General features: G+C 36.4%; 1 protein-coding gene across 2 annotated transcripts in view; it reads right to left on the reverse strand.

Annotated features, from left to right (window-relative positions):
• The window catches only part of GNAI1 (G protein subunit alpha i1), a 90,728-nt gene that overhangs the window by 14,961 nt on the left and 49,747 nt on the right, over positions 1–26,020 (reverse strand). For both annotated transcript variants that reach the window (XM_060107819.1, XM_060107820.1), the window contains exons 3-7: positions 20,407–20,449; positions 20,171–20,312; positions 10,715–10,872; positions 7,113–7,241; positions 572–701 (exon numbers count right to left, since the gene is read on the reverse strand). In XM_060107819.1, coding sequence (XP_059963802.1) covers positions 572–701; positions 7,113–7,241; positions 10,715–10,872; positions 20,171–20,312; positions 20,407–20,449 — 602 coding nt within the window. The remainder of the gene's footprint in view (positions 1–571; positions 702–7,112; positions 7,242–10,714; positions 10,873–20,170; positions 20,313–20,406; positions 20,450–26,020) is intronic.

The following is a 26,020-nucleotide window of genomic DNA, read 5'->3' on the forward strand; positions in this document are numbered from 1 at the left end:
GTGGTTTCAAAAAGGGCACTAATATATTTTATAGTGCCAGGATGACAGAAATGAACATGTGCACTACACCTACTGCCTGATAATTGTATATAACTTATTTTAATAAAAGAAACTGACACTTATAGCTTTTTTCTAATTAAAAATATTTCCCCCAGATTAATGGTACACTGAAACACATCTGAAAATTACATGACAGTAGCAAGGTATAACAGAGATCAAGGATTACTGAGCCGGCAGAAGTAATAAGTTAAGAAAAATAAGCCTTGGACTATAATGGAACTAACTTTATTTGCATTTAGTATGTAGATACCAGATCTCAGAAATGCCTAGTTAAGCAACTAGGGTTGAGGTGAGATTAACTTTTTGTCATTTCCTTTTATTCAGGATCCATCTGTTCTTTGCATTCTAAAAGGGCAATATACTGAACAGAAAAGTTAGAGAAAAGAGCCTGAACTTTCTATTAATTTAGGCATTAGTAAGAATTCTTCAAGAATTTTTCACAGAAAAATTCTTGGCAACATCTCCAGCTCTTCATAGGCCATGCTCAATCTTTCAAAGGGGTTCTACTTGCCATTTCTTCATCTTCAGCTAGAACCAGGTCATAGTCACTCAGTGCCACACAGAAGATGATGGCGGTCACTCCTTCAAAGCAATGAATCCATTTCTTCCTCTCAGATCTCTGTCCTCCCACATCAAACATTCTGTAAGAGGAAAAATAATGAGTTTGACAACACGCGGAATGTTCAGAGGCTCTGAGGAGTTCTATAAAAATCAACAAAAAAAGCTCCAAATCGCATAGGGAATGTGGGATGGGAAGAAAGGAGAAAAGGATTTTATGGGAGGAAAATAATGTCACAAATTGATTTTCACAAAGGAAAAAAAGTCTGCTGGTTTTTAAACCATTTTGTTTTAGCTCACAGTAAAACAAACAAAAAAAACACCCAAAATACCCTAAAAAAAAATTAACACATTCATTAACATATGAGAACACTTTAGAACAGAACATGAAAACAAATACAAAAGAAGAGGCAGCACTATAAGAATGCGGAGATAATAGAATATATTCAATTTGCTCAAGTCACAGAACATTAGAGGCAGAGAACATGGTCCCCTCATCCAACGACAAAATGTTTTCTCTCAGAAGCAATACAGCAGAACTTCGATGTAAGGGAGAAACCATCCCAGGTAAGAAAAGCTGAGCAAGCAAGTCATATTTAAACAGGGGCAAACAGGCTGCCTAACTTAAAAAGTAAAACCATGGTATAGAAAAAAAAAAAAAATGAGATAAATGGATGGCCTACTGAATAGTCTGAAAATCAGGACTGAAAAAACTCAATTTTTACATGATACACAACAGTAGACCATTGTAGGTTACTGTACAGGGTAGTAACACAAACAGTATAAAAACAATAATCTTTTCCTCCTTTCCTTGTAAGAGTTTAAGTTAAGCACAAGTTGAAATTCACATAGATTACGTTATGCAACCTAGAAATAACCACTTACATAATGGAAACACTATGCAAACTGGTACATTTTTAAAGGCTCCATTTATCTAGATACTGCACTAATTAAAATAGTCCCTATTTAATTCTCAGGCAAAAAGAATTTTCCCTGTAGAATAGTTTTGGCCTATAAACCAAATCCGACTACATAAGATCTGTACTCATAACAAAAGTAACTAGTATTGTTACTTTTATCATCATTTAAGTGCCATTCTTTCTATTAGTGTAGCTAGTAAACTGTTCATTAAGTTTAAGTATGCTATATAACAAAATGATTCTACTACACACTAAAATGGGTAAGATATAAAAAGGACAGCTGGTAATAAAGATCAAACAAGAACAAAAGAAATTAAAATGATTACCCATTTGTTAAATTGCCAAGGAACACAATTTGAAGACAACTTTACCAAAAAGATAATATATTTTAGCTAACTTCTCTGATCAAATGTCACATATTTCCTGACCACTCCATGTAAAATAACAACAAAACCCACCCTGTCCCATATTATCCCTCTGTTGATGGCTGGTTTTATGTGTCAATTTGGCTAGGCTATCATACGCAGCTATTTCATCAAACACTAATCTGGGTGCCGCTGTGAAGGTATTTTCTGGTTATGATTAACATCTATAGTCAGATGATTTTCAGTAAAGGAGATTATCCTTGATAATGTGGGCAGACCTCATGCAATGAGTTGAAAGGCCTTCAGAGCAAAAACTGAAGTTTCCCAGAAGGAAAAAAAATTCTGCCTCAATACTGTAACATCGGTTTCTATCTGAGCCTGCTGTCCTGCACTACAAACTTCCAATTCGCTGGCACCTACAGTCACGTGAAGCCAGTTCCTTGAAATACACAGAACCTACTGGTTCTGCTGCTTGCGAGAACCCTGACTGACACAAATTTTAGTACCCAGAGTGGGGTAATGCTGTAAAACAAATTCCCAAAACTGTGGAAGTGGCTTTGGAAGTGGGTAATAGGGAAAGGGTGGAAGAATTTGGAGTTACTTGACAGAAAAAGCCCAGAATGCCTTGAAAGATGGTTGGTTAGAAATACGGATATTAAAGGTGATTTTGATGAGACTTAGATGGAAGTGAAGAGCATGGTAGAACAGCTTCTGTCTCAGAGAATGAATATATATCATCATGAACACAATGGTGAAAGACATATGAATGTTAAAGATGTTTTTGTTGAGGTCTCAGAAGGAAATGAGAAGTATATTATTGGACACTGCAGAAAAGGTAATCCTTGTTTTAAAGTGGCAAAAACTTGGCTTAACTATTCTAGTGCTGGGTGTAAGGTAGGACTTGTAAGAGATGAACCTGGGTATTTAGATTTAGCTGAGAAAATTTTCAAGCAAAGAATGCAAGGTACAACCTTGGTTCTCCTTGCTGCTAAAGTAAAATGCAAGATGAAGGAGAGAAACTGAGGAGTGAACTAATAAGCAAAGAGGAACCAGACCCACACAGGGAAGAAGGCCAAGGGCTGGAGTGATATGGCCATAAGGCAGGGAACACCAAGGACTGCTGACAACCAGCAGAAGCTAAGAAGAGGCAAGGGAGGATTCTTTTCTTGAGCCTTCAGAAGGAGCATAGTCCTGCTGACAAACTGATTTTAAACTTCTAGCTTCAACTATCAAAGAATAAATTTCCATTGTTATATGCCACTAGTTTGTGGTAATTTGTTACAGCAGCTTTAGGAAACTAGTACATCCCCCCACCCATCTTGCTTTATTTCTCTTTGTAGCAATTATCACCCCCTGAATACTAAATAGTTATTTCTTCTCCTCTCCTCCCCCATCCCTAAAACAACATAAAGGCAAAGACTTTGTCTTGGCCATGTTATATCCCCTCCACTGGACAAACACACACACTTCATAAACATTTGTTGAATGAAAGAATGAACTGTGTCTACAGAATATTTTAAAACACAAACTGGACAAACACATGCACTTCATAAACATTTGTTGAATGAAAGAATGAACTGTGTCTACAGAATATTTTAAAACACTTTCAAGCAATAATAGACTATTTTTTACCAATGGCATTTTTCACAGAACTAGACCAAAAAACTTTAAAATTTATCTGGAAACATGAAAGACCCTGAATTGTCAAAGCAATCTTGAGAAAGAAAAACAGAGCTGGAGGAATCAGACTCCCTGACTTCAGACTATGCCACAAAGCTACAGTAATCAAAACAGTATGGTACTGGCACAAAAACAGAACTATAGATCAATGGACTAGGATAGAAAGCCCAGAGATAAACCCACGCACCTATGGTCAATTAATCTATGACACAGAAGGTAAGAATATACAATGGAGAAAAGAGTCTCTTCAATAAGTGAGGCTGGGAAAACTGGACAGCTACATGTAAAAGAATGAAATTACAACATTGTCTAACACCATACACAAAAATAAACTCTAAATGGATCAATAATAGGTTAGTTTTACCATGTTGAAGATCTAGACCTTCCAGTTATGCTGTGGGAATGTTAAAAATAAAAGTGCTTTCACTTGATAATCAAGTAATATGAATACAGAAGAAATCTTCAATTTATTTAATTTAGAAATGAATGAGGGTCATTCATGTACTGGTCATAAAGAACCTTTAATCTAAGCCACTGCTTCTCAAACTTTAGTGTGCATTAGAATCACCAGGTGGGTGAGTTGATGCTGCTGATCTGGGGACCACACTTTGAGAATCACTGGCCTAATTCATAAGTCAAGGAGCAAAAATGACTAAGAACTAATATGACAAAGGATCAGACTGTGCACAGAGCATTTTCATTATTTCACAAACACAGGAGAATTATCTTCAAATTCTGAACTTCTATTTCTTTAACCCCAAACAAAGCAAGATTATACTATGTTCTCCTTCATATGAAAAGTTGAGACTTTTGACTAGTATCAAATAAGGAGTGAAACTGAGTTTTCTTAGATTTCTCTTTTTAGAGGGAGCAGGGGGAGGGAGGGAAGATGGAAGGGGATATATTGGCTATCCTGAGCTATGCTGTATTACTCTCAGGCTGTCATCTAATTCCACTGTGACCAAGACTGAGACAAATGCTAGTTGACCATATATAAATACCAACCCCATAAATGACATTCCATCCCAAAACCAACTGCACATTACATTACTAAAGAAAAGGAACAGAAACATGTTATGATGATTTTCTAATAGAAGGGATGCTTTAATTCTATATTCAGCGAAAATATAACAAGATAAAACTGTTAATTCTTTAAAGCAAAATAATCCTCATAGATACTTTCCATAAATGCCTAGTCACAGAGGTGATAATATATACTGTTAAGTTATAATGCCTTATTGCCTCATTTTGAATTTGTTAATTCCCATACCACAAAATAAGTGAAACTGAAATTTTATATCAGCAGTTAAAAATCAGACAATGAATTTATACCACAAAACACACAAAATGATAAGCACACTCAAGTTTCCAGTAGAATTGTTCTAAGTATATTTTTGCCCTCATTCTTCTGAGGCTCACTTAATATATAAAAAGTTGGAACCACATGTTAGCAATGATAGCAACTTAACAGAATTCAAATCCAAAATAAGACAAAGTTTATTTGAAGTTCCTGACAGACCTATGTTTATCTGTAAGTCAGCAAGTGAAAATGGTAACTAAAAACATCCTGTGAAATTTTACCTCACCCAAGGAGACTAAATAGAGCAAGATAAGTGGGCTTCCTGGAAGGATCAGGATGACAGACAACTCCTGATGTTGAAATGGCAACTTTGGGAAACCTAGGCTGGAAGTGAAGTGTATGGTCTGGAAGCGAATGTTTAGGGCGCATCTACCGAAGAACGAAACTGAATTTTGCAGTTAGATTGCCCAAAGCACCAAATAATTGATGTGACATTTACCTTTGCCGTTTCCCATCATTTACAGAGCTCACACCTCTACGTTTCCTTTTACAGACAGTAAACATTTTATGTATAAACCTCTGACAATGAGCAAGATTGGATGGAACAGTCTGTTAAGAATCTTAAACAAGCTTGCCCTTACCTAACCAGGGGCCTATGTCCAGAATCCTTACTTGCTAACCCTAACCCTATGCATTTTCTCCTGAAACTTCATGGTTAGAATAAAGTCATCATCTGAACATAACAATTTAAGTTTGCTATAGAATATGGTCTTAAAGCAAGGTAAACAGAAAACAAAAAAATCAGAATTTAAGGTATACTAGGATTAAAAAAAGACCCAATAAAGCTTTTAAAATCTAATAGTGAATTTCCTTATAATTAAAATCACTTTATAATTCTTAAATACATCTGGCAACAGTTATCAAATAAGACAAATCAGATTATTTAAAATAATACTATTTTAATGTTCCTTGGTTTGGTTATTTAATATTCTCCAAATAGTAAGCAAACTATAAGATTTCAATAAGAGATCATACCAGCAGGGAAAGGAAAAAAAAAGCCCACTGACAGCGAAAAAAAAAAAAAAAAAGTGAAAACAGAAAAAAATTAAAAGCAAATGCAAAACAGTACCATGTTACAGTACCAAAAGTTACATGGCCAGATAAACTAATTATGATCTATATCTCTGTTTAAGAAAGCAGGGCAATGTTTGCTTTTTTTGGAGGGAAGCTGCCAGGGAAAATTGAAATTAAATTTTAGTTTTCTGGAAAACTTAATTACATTAATCACTGAATGTGGGATAATGTAGTGATAAATGATAGTAACAAATGTATTATATTTAAAATACTTATGGAGAGAATCAGAGGTATAGTTGCATATATTTAGCTGTGCTCCCCACAACTTGTAATATTGAGCTTCTTTATGAGGTGAGCTGATGAATATTTGTTTTTAATCTTTCACTAGTAGCCTTTCTTTAAGATGGTTTCAGAAATTCTGCTTTATTATCATACTGTTTCAGAGCACTGGAGTTAACTGAAGCAAAATTCAGCAGTTTTTCTCATACTTTGAAAACTGTTACTTATTGGAAAAAGAAAAACATAGTTCTGTAAATCTGAATGCAATGTTTAAATGAACTTCCCTGAGCCCAGTTCATTACACAATGAGCGGACTAGACAAAATGAACTCCAGATTCCCTTTCATTCTAAAGGCTCACTTGGTGCTTCTCTGTTCAGACTTCAGTTAAGTTACAGTACACTGTAAATTAAATGAACATTTTTCATCATGAAATAGTCCAAACATGAGTTTGCATAAATAAAAATCTTCGTGAAAATTTTTAAAAAGGTAACTTTTAAAAATATTTCCATAAATAAGCATATATTCTATCAGTAAAACCTAAAACTGGATGGCAACACATTCGCAAAATACAAAATATTAGAGCAGTAATTTCTTTTAAAAATAAAAGCCAAAAACTATTTTTATTTAAGTCACTGTGAAAAATATAGGCAAAAGGAATTTGCATGGCTATTTTTTCTTAAATAAAAATAAAAATATTCCTCCTGAATGTTTCTTGACCTCTTTCAGCCCAAAATTCTTTTGTCCAATCAGGTGTGAAACATTTTTTGTAATTTCAAACTCTAAACATTTAAAAACTTTTATTAGTATACCTTTTTTTCCTTAAACAATGTGTTCTGTATCTAAATTCATAAATCATATGTTTTGAAGATACTCACTTAAAATGAAGATCTTTGAAAGTAAAATGGGTTTCAACAATTCCTGTAGTTTTCACTCGGGTTCTGAGAACATCTTGTTGAGTTGGGATATAATTTGGTTGTGCAATTCTGTCCAAGTCATTCAAATAGCTGAAAAAATAAACAACAATATGCTAATAGTTAACACTGTCAACAAAGATCATCTAAACCAAAGAGTAAAAACGTTCTGATGCATGTGATACTCCAGATTACTGAAGTTTTTATTTCTGTGGAATGATGTAATTTTAAGTGTATATCTTACACAACTCTCGCAGAAATGAAAATGTTTATACTTCTCCAGCCACAAAGTTCCTTAAATATTTCAGTAATTCTCCTTGTTGGAAAAGAAAACAAAGTAATAACTTCATAAACATCCAAACTCACGGCACACCATGAATTTGTCCCTTAAAACTCTTTATTACACTTCTTTGATGTAGCACTGTGTTTATGTTCCAGACATTATTCGTTTGTTGAGAAATTAGAAAGCCTTCCTAAGTAGTGAGGAAACCTCTGGCCAAAGGCTGAATTCAATATTGTTCCTTTTCAACCAACCTTAAGTAACATACAGGAAAACAGGGCACATGCTCCTGTACTCTACATTTTACTGCCTCTATGAATCAATATTCATATTTTACTTCTCATTGATTTCAGTCACTCATTCAACACTTTCTGCCAATGATGCAAAATACGTTGTGCTATAAAAATGTAGTGGTGTCATACCATGCAATTCTTTTATTTTGTGTCCACTTATGTAGTAGAATCAATAGTTACAGTCCAGGTATGGAGAGATTAAGGTGAACCTGAGTGGTTCAAGAGGGCTTCATGGATAGTGAAGGGCGTAAATAGAAATCTGACAGGTGCAACGGATAAAAGGGAATGTCATTCACATCAGGAAAAGCAGTAGAACAGTATGGATGTTGGAAGAGTCACATCTTGTATCTCGGAAGGTAAGTCCACTAGTAGGCTACGCGTGGAATTAATCCTAAGGTCAGTTGAATGTGGGGAGCATCACTGAAGTGTTTTCTAATACTAGAGTGGAAGAGTCCAAGATAATTTAGAGGATACATCTAGGTTTATTATAGAGAGGCACCAACTTTTGCAACTTTAATTGATGTTATCCTCTGAAACTGTTCCTTAGCCATTTAGAATGGGGTCTTACAAACAAAAGGAGCTCAATAAATATTTTACTTCTGGAGATGGGGTTGGAAAGCTATCCTGTGAATTAGTAATCAAAATGTTTTAGACAGTTAAGTCTATGTATGTGATGCTGATATCAGAATACATGGAGATGATAGCTTGAGTTATCTGTATTATACTTACTGAATTTAATCCCCTAGTACTTCATCTGTGTTTTTAGTTCCATATATATAACATTCACCTTATTGTAAGAAAACCTGACTTAAAAAACAAACAGACAGGCCATGGCTAAGTTTTACTAATTGTCCCTTTGAAATAGTGAGCTATTCTTATTTAAGCTTTTCTCTGATTACTCCTATATACATTTCTTTGCTTAAAACTGCTATAGTTCTATTAGCCTCTAAAAATAATGCACATTTATATTTCAACAAGACAAAAAAGAGAAAACAGGCATGGTGAAAAACTCCAATTGTTTTAAAAGATCACAAATTTAAAATGTAAATTGGTGGTCAGATGGTCTTAATGGGCAGCTTGGCAGCATCCCCTATCTCCGGTCAAGAATTCAGAAATCAAGAGAGCTTGTAACTACCATGGGGAAAAAAGATTTTTATGATTTCCTTCATTCTTGAAAAATGGCTCCACTATTGCCATCTTAAGATCAGAACGAGCAGTAATGAAATAACGGGGAGTCAAAGTGACACGTTTCTTTCAGAGCGTGTCCAAGCACTGTGCACAGGACAAAGGGTCTTGGTAAATATACTGAGGGGGGTCCAGAAAGATAGGGGGAAAGGAACTTCAATCTATTGTCCCTAAGAAATACCCCTTAATTATTCAAATAGTTCCCCTTGCTGGGCTCAGCTCAGAGGAACCTTCTCACCATGAGTGACTTCCACTTAGATCTTTCTGCAGGTTCTGGTGGTGCCAAAGCAAGTATGGTGGCCTAAGAGCTGTGTCCTTGCCCTAAGAATTTTTTTTCTAATTTTCTCTTCTAGCTTCTGGAAAGTTTGGTTTACTAATTTAAGGGCATATTGCGTGATGACCATGTATCAGGCAACGGAGATATAACACTGGGGAAAAACAGACCTTACTGAATTTACAGTGCAGTGGCAGAGATAAAAAAGAATCAAAGTCTCAATATAAGTCAAACCACCTCAAAATAAATGTAAATCTGTGAGTAGTATGGAAAAAAATACACCACATCATGAATACCTAACAGGGAGTCAAAGGCCTACTCACTGAGTCAAAGAGTATTTCCTTGTAGCAGTGAGGACACCAGTTGGAGAGATGGGCTACATAGCAATAAGAAGATGTTACATATACATATATAAACTATGTATGTAATAATTTATATGTTTATACACTTGTAAAACACTAAAAATACATATTGAGAAATATAGCATTATAAAAACTGTGATGGTTACACAGTAATTTGTATTACTTATTCATTCACACTAAATCATTTACCTAACACTGAGTACTCTGACGTGCAATACATGACATGCTATACGATAATAAGGTCCTCAGGAGCCACACCCGTTGGTTTTCCACTGTGGCAAAGTATGTGTATTTACCTGGACCTTCTAATACCTGTCATCTTCTATTTAATCCTCACTTGTGTTCCTAAGAGCCAATAGCTCTGTCAAGAAAACTGAGTAATTTTGGAAAGTAACGTGAGTGCAAGGCACATGTTTCTCTAGTCATATCATCTTTGACATTTCGGAGTATGTGTGCCAAGTAACGGAAACAAATCCTTGATTTTTTTTTTTTTAATTCTACGCAGATCATCAAACAGAAAGCTCCCTGATTAGGTTTTATCAAAACTTCCTTTATAGACTTTTCTGGGGCCACCATCTGGAAAATCAGGGCAGATTTTTCTTCTAAAAAACTAGACTTAGATATCTGTAAACAATGTCCAATGCAACAGGGCACATACAGTTGACAACTTTCAACTGTATAGCTATTTTATTTTCATAAGTGAGAAAATATCTTGGCATCACCATGCACCCCTTTAAACGGGGTGCCTGTCACTCAAGGTGTCTGTCACTGGACAAGTAACTTCTCAGGCACTTAGTAAACAAAAAGCACACAAATCAGTTACCCTCCCCTTTGGCTAGCCCCAGGTAAACTAGAGATACACCCAAATTCAGAGTGAATTTTGGCAAAGTTCCAATTACTTTCTTGGAAATATACTGGAAACAGCTCCATTCTGCATGTTTCAATTAGTTACATGGGTCACTTGAGACAACTTTTGAACACAAGGGAAATACGAGCCTGGCTACCTACAAACACACACACAAAAGACAGAAGTTTTGAAATACTGTCATCCTAAGTATCCTGAGTTGTATAAGAATGTGTCAGACAATTCTGCATTAAAAGTGACTTGGAGGTATACCTGACTTCCAAGTAATTATTCACGATAATGTAGCTCTGAAGTTATGATTACTTACTATGCTGCAGAATCATTAAGCTGGTACTCTCGGGATCTGTTGAAGCAGGCTTGTACACCGCTGTCTTTCCACAATCTCTTTATAACTCCAGCAAGTTCTGCAGTCATAAAACCTTCCTCAGCAGCGCCAGCAAGCACGAAGAGTTGGCGGGCATCATCCTGAACATTCAAAGTCCATTTTTATTTAAAAAGTAAAAAGGCAGATACTACAGATAAAGTATATTATAGATTACAAAAAGTGCAATAGTGAATTTCCTTTATGCCTTTTATTGGTGTCATAACTTGGATTTCTCTAAAAGCACCACTTAAAAAATTGGCTTAATCAAAAAAGCATAATCTTAAATCATGAGTCCATGTTTTGTGGTATTAGTAACAGCTATCAAGGCACTAAGGAGCTGAAAGAATGATGACACTGCAGCTCATGAGAGAATATATTAACCAACTACCCACTGACGGTCTGTTGTACCCTTTTGAGAAGACAGAGGAATGTATGCTTTGCCTCTCCCTTACCAAAATGTTCCTAATCTAAAAAACACATTAACACCATTAGCAGTTATTTTTAGAATCTAATTAAATGTTAGCTTTGTGATATACTTCACAGATGCAAAGTAAGTTCAGAGAAGGGAGAAATCAATGTGGAATAAAGCAAGAATAGTTCCACAGAATGGTGTGAGATTTTTCAGAAGACCTTAAAGTAGGTATACCTTAAAATCAATGGGCCAGGAGATGGGGATAGCTGTTTGCTAATCCAGGCAAGGAAACAAAATAAGCACAGCTTTGGAGTAGAAATACTCATGACACATATAGAAGAGAGCATGCAAAGTTTTTAAATGAAGGAATACTACATATAAATTTAATTAAATTTTGCTTAAGTTTTGAGGTTACAATATTTACAGTTATTCCACTAGGTCAGTGTTGTCCAAAAGAGATATGAGCCACTGACGCAATTCTAAATTTTCTAATAGCACATTTTAAAAAGTGTAAAAAAAAAAAAGTAAAATTAACTGTAACAATATATTTTATTTGACCTGTATATAAAATATCATTTCAACATGTAATCAATATAAACTTATTGAGATATTTCATATTATTATAGATATTTAGTGTTTGAAATGTGGTGTTTCTTTTATACAGACAATGCATCTCAATTCGACACATTTCAAATACTCAGTAGCCACATATAGGTAGTAGCTACAGTGCTCTATAACACAACTCTAGTCTTCAGGTAATAACACAGTTAATACAAAAATAAGGGATATGTGAAGTTACCATCTTCGCAAAGATTCTTTCTGGCCTGAGATATGCAGCTTTATGTTAACTGGATAGACAGTCCATAATTTTTCTCTAGGGACATTTTTTCCAATGTGGTGTAGTAGCTCTTTATAAAGTGATGGCACATATTACGATAAGGCATACAGAAGGGACGCATTTGGTGACACGGGCTAGCAGAGGGTACTAGCTGACAATATAAGTTCATTCTACCGCCAGTTTGTGAAACATTTTCTTTTCAGATGGAACCCATGGTGAGAAATAATTAAGTCACTCAGCATGGGAACGTATTATTCAAGCATATATTTCCCTTTTTAGTAAATCACAAGAGAAATGTATGCAAGCAAGTAACACTTGTACCATGTCCTTAATAAACCCCAACAAAACACAATTTCAAGTCGTTTTTAGCACCATTTACCTAATTCCAGTAAACAGTTATTCAATTTTCCAAATAATGACTTATATGAGAAATTTCTAAATTTGGTTATTTTTATTTTTAAGTGACATCAAACATACTTTTCTCCAACCATTTTAGAAAAGCGCTTTTCACTTAAGTGAGCTTTCAAATGAGCTTTCATTATGATATATTTATTCAATTTCCATAAAATTTGTTGACAGAAAAGATTAATGCCCTCTGGTATGGGTCATAAGATCACGTTCTCTTCAAACTTTCCAGGAAAGAAGCCTGAAGAAAAGACCTGGGAAACTGTGGAAGCTCTATTTATAAAATGCGGCATTCAAAAATGTCTCCTCTTCACAAAATGTAAAGAAGTCTCTTTTCCTTAAAAAACGAACTGGAATACTCATCTCCATGTCATTAGCAGGACATTCAGATGTCTGCAGATGAGCTTGAAGTAATAAATTTAAGCAGGAAGGTACTTTAGAAATTATTCTACCTAATTTTTTGTTTTGTTTAAAAAGAACCTGAGACAGGGAGATTGTGCAATTTATTTAAAGTTCCACAGGTAATTAGTCACCCAATCCCACATATTAGTCAACAATTACTAAGCAGCCACTGCCTAAGTCAAGATAAATTTGACAACTGCAGAATGATGACAATAATCCTATCTTGTCATGGACTGAAGTCTTTTCAAGATTCATGTAAAATGTTACGTAAGAACATTTAAGAAAGGAAGACAAACTTGAGTGTACTAAAACAGTATGACATAGTGTTGAAAGAGGGTAGGGATTACTAAAGGGCTATAGGTAAGTAAAGCAGTTTATAGGAACTCTTTTTGTAGTGTTAAAAAGAAATTTATTGGGCTTCCCTGGTGGCACAGTGGTTGAGAATAGGCCTGCTGATGCAGGGGACACGGGTTCGTGACCCAGTCTGGGAAGATCCCACATGCCGCGGAGCGGCTGGGCCCGTGAGCCATGGCCGCTGGGCCTGCGCGTCTGGAGCCTGTGCTCCGCAATGGGACAGGCCACAACAGTGAGAGGCCCGTGTACCGCAAAACAAAAAAAAAACCAAACAAACAAAAAAAGAAATTTGCTAGGCAATTATTTGCAAGTAGCAAGGAAAAAAATCCTTGGATGTAGCCGAGTTAGTATGTTTTCAAATGACTAAGAACTAAATGAAGATAAGATGGTTTAAAGAATGTAAATTCTAGTTCATATAACTGCATGTTTGGGGAACTCAGAAAGGAGATAAGAAATGCCATCCTGTCAAGAGACACATAATAGCCTCTTCTCACACAGTGATGATCAGGGAGCACCTGTTAGTGACAACACATTTTATTTGAAGCTGTCACCTATTTTGTGAGAATTATGGGGAAGAGAGGACTTTGAGGGACCATGATGGCTGTCTTCTGATATATCAGGAATCATCAAAGGTAAGAAAGAACTGACTTTGTGCTTAGGCACAGAGCAGAAAAAGAATTCTGAGGGCAAAAGATATCAGATTTCAGTTCAATAAGAACACTTTTTCACAACCAAAGCTATCCAAAAACAAAAAAAGGAGGGAGAGTGAGAGACCGAAATTGTTAAGCAAAGGCTAGATGAGTGTTTCAATAGAAACATCAGAAAGCCCTTCTACAATAGAGGCCAAGTAATATGATAAAGGAGTGTCAAAAAAAAATAGTGCACCTTTGAATTTTTGACCACAGGGATAATGTATTGATCTCATGATTGATACAGGTATAGAAATCCTTTGTTTCAATGGTTTAGGATAATTATTTCATTAATTACATTAGGCAACAATACCGAACACCACATACAATGAGAATTACTGACATATTTAATCTACCACATTTCTAGAGCATACAATCACTCCTATAAATTTAAGACAGTTATACTGCTTTCACCAAAGTTAGTGTATTGGTAAGGAAATCTTGAGAACTTTAGTGAAGTCACCTCTCCATGGCATCTGGTGCTAATCCCAGATGTTAAAGAATTGCTTTAAGAAATGTAAGAATGTAAGAAACAAATTTAAAACTTTTTTCCTCTAAAAATACAACTGTAACCAAAGTAAAAATGACTGAGGCAAGGCAAGAGGAAGTTGTTTTTCTTTTTTTCCCCCGTAACACTGCTTAAGGGGGAAGGGGTGGGGGATAAAAGTAAAATCACCTAAATTAATTTTAACTAAATTGCAGACGGCAAAATTTTTGACTAAATTGCAGTGAGCATGAGCTTCATTATGTTAAGAAGAGAAATTATAATAAGTATGTTACACAAATATAACTTTAATGTATATTTTTATGAATCTTACAACTATATAGCTTTAATTTTCAAATTAATAAAATAAACATTAAACTCTTCTTTGTATGCACAATAGAACCTATTGTGAAAAGATAGACAAACATGTAATAAATAATACATGAACTGAGCAAAGTAGAAAAATACTGTGTTGGAGGCATATAATACATTTCAAATGAAGGTTAATATCACTTTGTCACATCACTGATTTGTCACAAATCAGTATTTCTCAGAATCAAAAACAACATAATATTATAACTTCTTCATCTTAGTTCTCAACGATAAACCAGACTACTACTATAAATAATTCAAACATTCATCTGGAAAAATGATAAGTAGAAATAACTAGAAACATTTTGAAAAAGAATACTGGGGACAGAGGGCTGAAATGATCAGATATTAAAAGTCTACAATATGTAGAACATCTAGTATTAATGCACATCAACAGGGGGAGAAAATCCCAAATGTGAACTTACATGACAAAGGTGGCAAGATAAGTCAGTAGGAAAGAATACAATTATTAAAAAAAAACACTTGTGAATAATTAGATAGTCATACGAAGAGGAAAAAAAAATAATGCAGATCCTTATTCCATGCATACAACAAAGTTTCAGAGGGATTAAAGAACATAGAAACGATGTTGAAATTCACTCCCCTAAAAAACTTTTAAAATAGCACAAATATTCAGTAAATCTTTGGTTGAGAGAAGATTTTCTAAATTTAAACACAATGGAAGAAATAATAGGGGAAGTTTTTAAAAATGACAACCTAAGATTAAAGGCAATAAGCCAAATGTGAGAGAACATTTGCATTAGTGGACAAAGGGTTAATATACAAGTACATACAAACAAACAAATACATAATCAAAACACCAAGACTCCAATCCGTAGATGAATAAAGGATAAAATAAGCCACTAACATAGAGAAATAAAAAGTCAATAAAGAAATGGAAAACTGCATAGTTATATTAAAAAACTGAAAATGCAAGTTAAATGTAAATAAGACTTACTAATAAATTAGCCAATATTTTAAACACGTCAGACTCCAAATGTTGGCTACCCAGAGTGCTAAGAAAAGGCACTGCTGCTAGGAAAGTAAATTGACACAGCCTTTCTCAAAAGCAATCTGGCAAGTCTGGCAGAGACATAATATAACTAAATAATGAAATTAATTTTAAAATTAGAGGAAGAGAAAAGTGGCCATTATGCAGGAGCATGCTGAGGTTTGGGGGAGAAAGGGAGCTTAAGTCAATTCTAGGCAAGGTTTTCTGTTCCTTAGAGCCCAGCTTATTCCAAGGAAGTGCTTCTCAAGCTTTCTGGGATGAAAGATCAGTCTTGTGTTTTATTTGTTTCATTTTCTTTTGTTTCCAATCTTTCAAAACTAATACTATTGGAAAAATAACATTTAAATGACGTAAAATATAAATACATTTTTGTAAACTATCAGAGTTAACATATAAGTTACTCTGTCAATTGATGTAAAAGTTGGTCTAATCGCTTCCTTTACTTCTGTACTCACCTGTGCACAAGGCTGTGTGCAGGCACTGTCCATGGACCACACTCTAAGCAGCACAACTCTAAGTGATGCAGTGACATGTTGATAGGCCCCTGTTCAACACTTCCCTAACTGTACATTATTAAAAACAAAATAATTTATCAACTGTCATCTACAGATTGACTACACACATTATGAGAGTTTTGAAAGGATATTAGGCACAAATTTTGATTGCTCTATGCCAGCCTTGAAAACCATTTTGTTTCCTCTCATTTTAAATAACTAATGTGTAATCTGCTTTGCATATCTGGTAGCTGCCAAATACGAAGCAAACCACAGCAAATTGTCACTGTCTCTTAAAATTTTACATCTTTTAGTCAATTCTCACCCAGTTAACCTACATATTAAAATGTAATTCCAATCAAGATACCGACAGGCTTTTTTTGTTTGTTTCAAAAGGGATGTGAGGACTTCAGTTGATTCCCAAGTTTATTGGGAAGAGAAATGCATTATAGCCTTTATATTTTGGTTAAAAAAGAACAATGGGATGGGTGCACTTACCCTACCAGATACCAATATCCTATGAAGCAAGAGAAACTAAAATAATGTGACTCTGACAAAAATAATAATAGTAGTATAATCATTATAAATAACAACAGCAATAACAAACATTTACTGAGCATCGATTATGACCAAGGCATGTAGTAAAGGCTTGTCATTATTTCTCAGAACCCTGTAAGGTAGGTGTTATTATTATTTCCATCTTATTATGAAAATAAGTGACTAAGCTAGGGAAGAAAAGAATATATCAATTTAAAAAAAAATGGAGCTCAGAAAAACACTCAATTTAATGCTAAGGGTAGCATTTTCAAGTCACTCAGGAATGGAGTATTAATACATGGTTGTAGGCAAGAGCTGATCAGATTATAAAATATACTTAGATTCCACCTAGAAAAAGGAAGATGATTTTTAAAAAATAATTGTAAGCTAAAGAATGTCTGACAAGGCACAAAACACAGAAGTCACAACCGATTGAAGAAAATTTAAAGTTCTGTAACAAGAAAAATACTGTTTCAAAAAAGTAAAAGAAATATGCTGAATAAAAACATTTGTAAAACATAAAGAAGTAATATCCCTAATATTCAAAGAGATTCAGTGTGAAAAGGGTAAGGAATTTAACAGAACTGAGTAAAGAATACTAAGAGGAGTCCACAGAAGAGATACAAAAAGACAAGATTCTCAACCTCACTACAAATCAGGAAAATAAAAACTAAAAAAGAAAGATTTTTTCACTAAGATATTAAAAAATTAAAATGTTAATGTATCTAAGTTAATGACACTGGGAAAGTTGACACTGATGCACGGTTGCTAGAAAAGGTTATTCACTTCGTGTTTTTTCTGAAAACAGAAAAAACTATGGCACCTATCAAACTTAAATATGTGGTTATCCTTCAACTTAAAAGGCTAATACTTCCAGGCATCGATACTGTAGAAAAAGAAATATATTCAGCCTTTATCTATACTGTTTCTTCTTTCTAGAATGCTTTTTCCTTGCTTTTGTCTAGAAAACTCTTAACACATGTTCCAATACCAAGCTCAAAGTCCCCTCCTCTTGTCTAAGTCATGTTTAATTCATCTTTGTATTCCTTAGCACAATTTCAATAGCCTCATAGTATTTTAAAATTTGCAGACTTCCCTGGTGGCACAGTGGTTAAAGAACCTGCCTGCCGATGCAGAGGACACGGGTTCAATCCCTGGTCTGGGAAGATCCCACATGCTGAGGAGCAACTAAGCCCGTGTGCCACAACTACTGAGCCCATGCGCCACAACTACTGAAGCCTGCACACCTAGAGCCCGTGCTCCACAAGAGAAGCCACCACAATGAGAAGCCTGCTTACCACAACAAAGAGTAGCCCCCACTTGCCGCAACTAGAGAAAGCCCGCAAGCAGCAACAAAGACCCAACACAGCCACCAATAAATAAATAAATAAACTTATTAAAAAATAAATAGAAAAATAAGATTTGCGTAGAGGCAAGGCAACAAAGACACAGAGTAGACCAATCAGAACCAATGAGAGACACTGAAGATGTTTATGTGAAAGAGTAACAATGGCAAAGGTAACAGAAGTAACAGTCGGAAGGTAGGAAGAAAACAAGGGACCAGGGGACAGCTAGAGAGAGCCTAAAAAGAGTGGGTGAAACTAGCACCAGTGAAACAGAAATGAGCAGCGCAGGCCCCCATGTAGATTCCAAAGCATCAGAAAACCAGTTTTAAAAAAAAGCTTGTGGTGAGAGAGCAGTTATTTCCAGTCAGTCCTGAAACAGCCCAAATCTGCCCCAAAAAGGACAGAAAATGACAATATTTCTTGAGAGAAAAATATGAAAATAAAAAGACCTCATAAAAAGCAGCTTGCATCGACCCATCATTACCTTGTACAATGGAGGCTACAAAAACCTCTCTCTCTAATAATCACATGTAAGATCTGAACACAGAATACTGTACACATGAATTGGAATTAGAGTACAATTTATTCAATTCTTTATCATAGGGTAGCTCTCTTTTGTGTAAGACTAAGAGCTCAAAAAAAAATTGCTGAATGAATAAAAGATAAATGAATAAGTTGAATGCATAGTATTGATAAGGCAAAAATTGTCTGGATATGATCAAATCTTATTTCAGATAAGATAATTTAGAAGAATGTTATGAATTATTATTAAAAATGATCTTGAAATCTATTTGAAAATTTTAATTCATTACACTAAGCTTTTTAATCTTTGTTTAAAAGGAAAAGCTTAGTAAATTAATATGGCCTAGCAACTTATAAAGAAATATTAGATTAACTTCTTATAAAAAATAAACCAGATTTGCTTTACAGATTTCTCCAATGTATGTTCTCTAATGTTGCTTTCATTCATTTTTTTTTTCCTGTTAAGCACAAATTGAGGCTCTGTGTAAAAATAAAAACCTAGCAGAGATTAAGAAGACAAAAAGTTACGGTCTCTATGCAAAAAATCTTCACAGTATTATCAGGGGGATAGCACACACATATTGAACACATAAAAATAAAAGGGAACTATAAAAAGGGGTAACAGTAGTAGGAGTAATAGTAAATCTACTTTGTACAAAAATATTAAAAATTAATCTAGAGATTCAGTTAAAGGTTTCTGGGAAGGTCAAGTTTCACATCAGTTATTAAAAAAAGAATCAGTGAAGAATATACCATAATAAAATAATAATAAAACTTGAAACAAACAGATTAAGCAAGCAAACTGGGACTGGGGGAAAAGGAGAAAAAGAAAATACCCTATGGACTGGCTGGGGCTACTTCCAATCAAACGAAAATAAGTTACACATTGGGCCAAACAAGGAAGCACAGGCACACTGCATTGGTTACCACCGTGTGGCAATCTTTCCTTCATGTAATGTCCTGGGTTCCAGTTTCTTTACTAATAAAGAGGTGAAACTAGCTTGTCTCCTAAGGTCCTAGCTGTGAAATTCTGAAAGATGTTTTCTAATAGCCAGTATTTTCTGATTCCAAAGATTAGCAAACTTGTACACTGTTTTCATTATCTGAGACTAGACTGCTTTTTCGCCTGGGCATGAACGCAAATAATTAGATCATTTCAGCACTCCAAATCATAAAAACAAATTCTGAAGAATGCCAGTGTAGGCAGTATACTAAACTCAGTAGTAACTACTAAAAACTGCCATGGAGATACAGAGGTGCCCAATATGCCATGTTATATAGAAAACACTGCAATGGATATTGAGTGGTCCCAATCATCTTATGGATAAGGAAAGTATTCTAGCTCTAAAGGGAAGATTATGCAAACCTGTGTATTCTTACTTCACTCACTTCTAAAGCTTCTGACCCACTTCACTCACTACCATCCTTCTGGTCCTGAGACAGTTGATAAATCTATGTTATACAATATGGTGTTAATCACGCAAGTTGTTTTTTTACTCATCGGGTCTGCTCCAAGGACTTTAGTAACTTACAGCCCGGGCCGCGTCACCGAAGTCTATCTTCAACCTTCCCATGGCCCTAATGATAGCGATAATTGACTGGATGGTGTTACTGTAGACCACTGCTTTGTACTGTTTACATTCCTCTTCTGAATAACCAGCTTCGTGGATAATTCTAACAAGACAAAAAGAGAAAAGGTAACTCTTACTTCCTTTGATGGAACAGTACACTTAAACATAAAAAAATTTAATGTTTTAAATCTACTTACTTCATTTGCTTCACAATTGTACTTTTCCCAGATTCACCAGCACCTAAAAAAAGGGAAATAAATGAGGGATTTCTAATTTTATCACTTATGTATATCCAACTCCCAACACACACTCTCTCTGTCTCTTACAGTTAATTTTTTTTTTGGGGGGGGGCCACGTGGGCCTCTCCCGTTGCAGAGCACAGGCTCTGGACACACAGGCTCAGCGGCCATGGCCCACGGGCCCAGCCGCTCCGCGGCATGTGGGATCCTCCCGGACCGGGGCACGAACCTGCGTCCCCTGCATCGGCAGGCGGACTCCCAACCACTGCGCCACCAGGGAAGCCCTCTTACAGTTAATTAAAAAAAATTTTTATTGGAGTATACTTGATTTACACTGTTGTGTTAGTTTCTGCTGTACAGCAAAGTGAATCAGTTATACATATACATACATCCACTCTTTTTTAGATTCTTTTCCCATATAGGTCATTACAGAGTACTGAGTAGAGTTCCCTGTGCTATACAGTAGGCCCTTATTTATTTTATATATAGTAGTGTATATATATCAATCCCAATCTCCCAATCTACCCCCCACTTCCCCCAAGTTTGTTTTTTACATCTGTGATTGAATTTTTTATATCAAAATGATCTTTATTGGTTTCCAAACATACAGAAAATGTCTTAAAAATAAGTCCCATCTGTTTATTACATCATAATTCTTAAACTCAGCTAAAAAAAATGCTTTCATCGATGTTTTTATGTATTCCCTGAAGTATTAAAAAAATTCTTTCTTCCATAGCTTACACTGAAGCAGTATAAATACATCTTACTCAAGATTTTGCTCCCCACTGGAAGATGTTTATCTGTCTGGCCAATTATCATAGTTTCAACCTTTGCCTCATGTGAAGTGGACAGCCCAGTGGTGCCAAGAAACCACGAAAATTATTTTTAAATAATACGTTATAGTAAAATAGCTATCTCACACATTATATAGTCAACCACCATTACTGAACAAGTGACACACAGCCGGCGTGCTTTGCTAACACTGGGGATGCAGTGGTGTGGCAGAAATGTCTCCCCCTGTGTTTTTCTTTATTCCCTGTCATACACCCATTCTCAAAACTCTCCTTCACTCTCTACATATTCATGACCTCCTCACAATTTGAGTCTCTAGAATTACGCCATCACAACACGAAAATATCACTAACAAAATGGCCCTTTATAAAATTAGAGCCCTCTAGATACTGTGAACATCTGAGCACAGGACACAAAACAAGGAAGATATGACAAGTCTATTGTTTGGCTTCATACCATCTTTGACCAGCGCTACGGATCATGGAGCTGTTATTACTGTCTGAGAGACAGGGCTCAGGATTTTCATTATCTAGGCCTCATATTCCCATTTTTCCAGAGCCACTGCTACGTGCTCTATGCTCCAGTGTCGCTGAACTTACAGTACCGACAACACCTACTGCTGATGACGCCACCCAACTTCAAACATACTGTTCCTCCTGCCAAAGTGTAATTCGCTCTGCTTCCTAGAGCTACACTGGTGACGCTGTATGAACCACCAAACCTACCCCCTTCCTCAGCCTTTCCTGACCCACTCCCGCTGTGATCCCTGTTGCCTATCCCTTTGAACATGTTCTACTTGAATGCTCAGCAGCTAACTTGTGCTAGACACACAATCAACCAGAAATGTACCTGGATGTATTCAAGCTATCTGTGACGGATCAGTTAGATGGCAAACTTCTGGGCCTCACTGCCTTCTCCCCTGCCCCCTCCAGCTACACACATCCAAATCATCAGAGGCATCTGAGAATAAGTCATAGTTAAATGGCCTATTTGAAAACCTGGGGGGGAAACTGCTTAAATTTTACTTGTGATTTGATATTCAAGAAAGTTTCCCAAGATAGCTGCATATTAAGTAGAAAAGCAGGCGCTGAATAAACAACGAGGGCATTATTCATCTACAGACAGCCTTTGAATCTTGGCAGGGCATCTGCCAATACAAACAACTCCAAGATAAACAACCCATTATATATTAATCAACAAGCCATATACTTGGCTCTATGAAAAGCACAACTGTGGGCATTATGGCTCACACATTTCTGTAATTCAAGAGAAGCCCACCCAAGTAACACACCCTCGGCAGTTTCCAGCAGGGCTATCTTCAAGGGGGCCCTCTGTGCTTCTGGGGCACGGCAGGTTGACTCAGCAGCAGCCGTGTTTTGCTGATAGGACATTTTAGATCCCAACATCCGTTCACGGGGTGGTGATTCCACATGCACAGTGAGCATGAACAGCCACCCATGGCCCATTCTGTTAGTGAAACAGCTCAGAGGTTCAGAGAAAGGCTCACATGATACAAGCTCGTGAGGTCTGAGAGCCATACAAGGGGAAAATCGGAAATAGTAAAGAATAAGATGGTTACCAGCTGAACTCTGTGTATGCAGATGAGAATTTTTAAATCTTAATGAGAAAAAGGCAAGTTTTCCTAATGTTAGACATTATCTTTAAATTCTAACTCACTTCCTATCTCATACAATAGCTGGTGACATGAGACAGTGAGCTTACGCCACAGTGAGCATCTAGTCAATGGCTTGCGGTCCCCAAAAATCCTGAAATATGTTTACTATTAAAGAGTGGAGATGGCAGTGTTCTTGGCTGGATTTCTACCTAATTTCTTTGCTAGTTAGACAAGGTACTCTCTGTGGACCAGATTTCCTAAAGACAGAAATACTGGGGAAAAAACTTTCATAATTTAGCAGTTTATATAATTACTTTTCAATTCTTACTTCCATGCAGAGACTCCTAATAGGAAAATTAGAAATGCTGCACGGTTATGGTTCCAGCCTTCTAAACACTGGTATTCTTTCCACACAGCGTACAGGAAGGAGTTAAAGGTTGTCCTCCAGAAATCTCAGTCAGCACAGTTCTGTCTGAGAGACTGACAGGAAGCAATAGTGTAAAAAAAAAACCAAACCAAAACAAACAAACAAAAAACCCCTCAGAGGTAGTGGAGGCAGGAGAAAGGAGAAAAGGGTAAAGTTTCCTAGCAGTATTCGGCTAGGCAGCTATTGCTTTTCAGTTCAATCCATAGGCAAGACTAAAAGAGCGAGAGTACCCTTCTTTCAAGAAGAAACAAGGAACATGTAACACGTATCAGTCAGGAAAGATCAAAGCGTGGGACCGCTGCGGTCACAAAGCTGAGATGGTCAAGGTGACTAGGTGGCCTGTAAAGTAACTGTTGACAAGCTGGTCGCTGTGAAATGAACGAGACCTTAGGGTAGTGGGAAGGGACGATGTAGCTCCCCAGGGCAAGAATGTGTGCAGGGTCGCCACAGCGGGCCAGGAACCATAAAGCCACTGAGCGGGATCCCCCAGACCTCTCTTTAAGGAGGAAGTGGCGGATGGAAAACTGCATATCTGAGAGTAAATACTGAGCCCAGCAGGTGTGTGAGGTGGAGCTGGGCACCTGATAATGCACCACACAGATAATGGGAGGGCAAAGGAGCATCACCACAGTAAACTGGACAGGGACTCACCTGCGGCTCCGGGCTACACGCACAGGGCCGCTTATTCACAGGGCTCGGAAAAGCAAAACATATCAAGTGAGGACAAGGAGAAGGACGAGGGAGGGGAAAGACTAAAAACAAATCAAGGTCTAAGTAAAGTAACCCCTTGCCTAGATTATAAGCCCTTGAACAGAGTTATGTAAGTTACCATTATAAAAATGATCATCAAATAGTGCTCACCCCTGATCTTTGGTGAGCGGCAGTCTAGAGAAATTTGGAATTTCAACGGTGGCGAGGTTTAAAAGAAAAAAGAAAACACCTCTGACCTCAGAAAACACATACTCCACCCTCCCGAAGAATACTCTTTATCCAACTTTGCTTGGGTTCACATTTATATCATTTATTTCCTGGTTTCAGCTGCCTAACATCAAGGCTGTTCAGCATTAAAACGGTGATTTAGTCAAAGTCATCTTACGCTGAATTCCTGACACCACTACTCCACTTTTAAAAACTCCCAACTTTTACGTACAATTAAACCATTTTTACGTTCGATAAGACTAAATTACAGTTCAGTTTAAACTGGAATAAAACCAAATTTACAAGTGCATTTAAAGTCGCTTCTGTTTATCATAATGCTACTGTAAGATTAGTAAGATCAAGGTCCTTGTTTTTAAGATAGAAGCAAATAAAGAGGATGCAAGGGCAAATACTAATTAAAAATAAGAGGCTTAATTATCCCCCTTGAAAGTAAAGGAAAATTTCCCTCCCTTTGTCTTAGGACATTTACTTTAGAAAATTTTTAAACGTAAGTGCTTTCTCCTCTCTTTGAAATGTATATACAGTTGACCCTCGAACAACCTCGGTTTGAACTGCATGGGTCCACATATAGGTGGACTTTTTTTTTTTCCAATAAATTCATACAGCACTACGCAGTCTGAGGTTAGCTGCATCTGTGGCAGGTCCTGGAACCAATTCCCTGCAGATACCAAGGGACAACTGTATACCCTTTTGAAAACTAAACAGGCCTTTTTTGTCAGCTTTATGATCAAGAATGTCTTTCTCAAGGACCTGAGAACCATCTTTTTGAAAGGTAAACATCACAGGAGATAGCACCCCTATCTTCCAGTTTCTGCAGGTAGGTAGGAGTCTAACTTGGGTGGGTGTCTTGCTCCAAGTTGCAAAACTACCTCTTGTCATAGGATAAGTTTGTTTCTCTTCTGGATAAGGTCAATTAGCTAAAAGATGGTTACCTCAATTACCAGGTAAAGTTAGGATGAACTGTGTGTGACATAAGGTGTTGTAAAGCCTCTCACTTAGGGACTAGTTGTCATTTATCTCGAAAACATGTACGTAACTGGTTGAATCAGCTTGGCTATGTTAAGTGGGTGACATACCTTTCTGTCTTGCAGTCTCTTAATGGACTGCTTGTGATGCAATCCATTCAATAAAAAAATATTTTCTTTCTCCACTACCTTTGTGAAGATGATTTCTGGGTTGGGAGAAGACTTTGTTTTTAATTATAATTCCCCAACATGGGTAACAGTCTAGAAATCTTTATTATTTAGCCGTGAGAAGCTCTGGACTTACATTTATATAAATATATACGTATTTATAGGCTATATCTGACATTCTGGGAAATAAAAATAATGACTGTAAACAGCAGAATCTAGATTCCCCCAAATGATCCCCTTTCTCCAAATATTAACTCCCCATAAAATTACTCCCCGAGCCATTCATGTCTGAGATAGGGCTCACTATTACACTGCACAAGGATGATTACACACACAAGACTACTCTAGCATCCAGGTAGGACAAAAGAAAGGAGAACTGTGGGCAACACAGGAAGCTTTTCCCTGGCAGCCTAGTCAAAGAGACCACAGAAGTAACTAACTGAACTGAGAGATCAATGTTTCTACGAGTCGAGTCTCAAGGCTCACACGGTGAGGGTAAGGAAGAATAGAGGGCTGGGGGGCACAAGTATACTCCTCGGGGTCTACAAGTTTGCTGCAAGAAATTTTAATTCAGTGTTTTTATTTGTATAACAAGAATAATTTAAGAAATGCTGAGTCATCTGAATGACTCTATCTAACTGAATTTCAGGATCTATACTGGAGTTT

Source organism: Mesoplodon densirostris, chromosome 9, assembly GCF_025265405.1.
Source record: "Mesoplodon densirostris isolate mMesDen1 chromosome 9, mMesDen1 primary haplotype, whole genome shotgun sequence".
In the NCBI taxonomy this organism is placed as follows: Eukaryota; Metazoa; Chordata; class Mammalia; order Artiodactyla; family Ziphiidae; genus Mesoplodon; species Mesoplodon densirostris.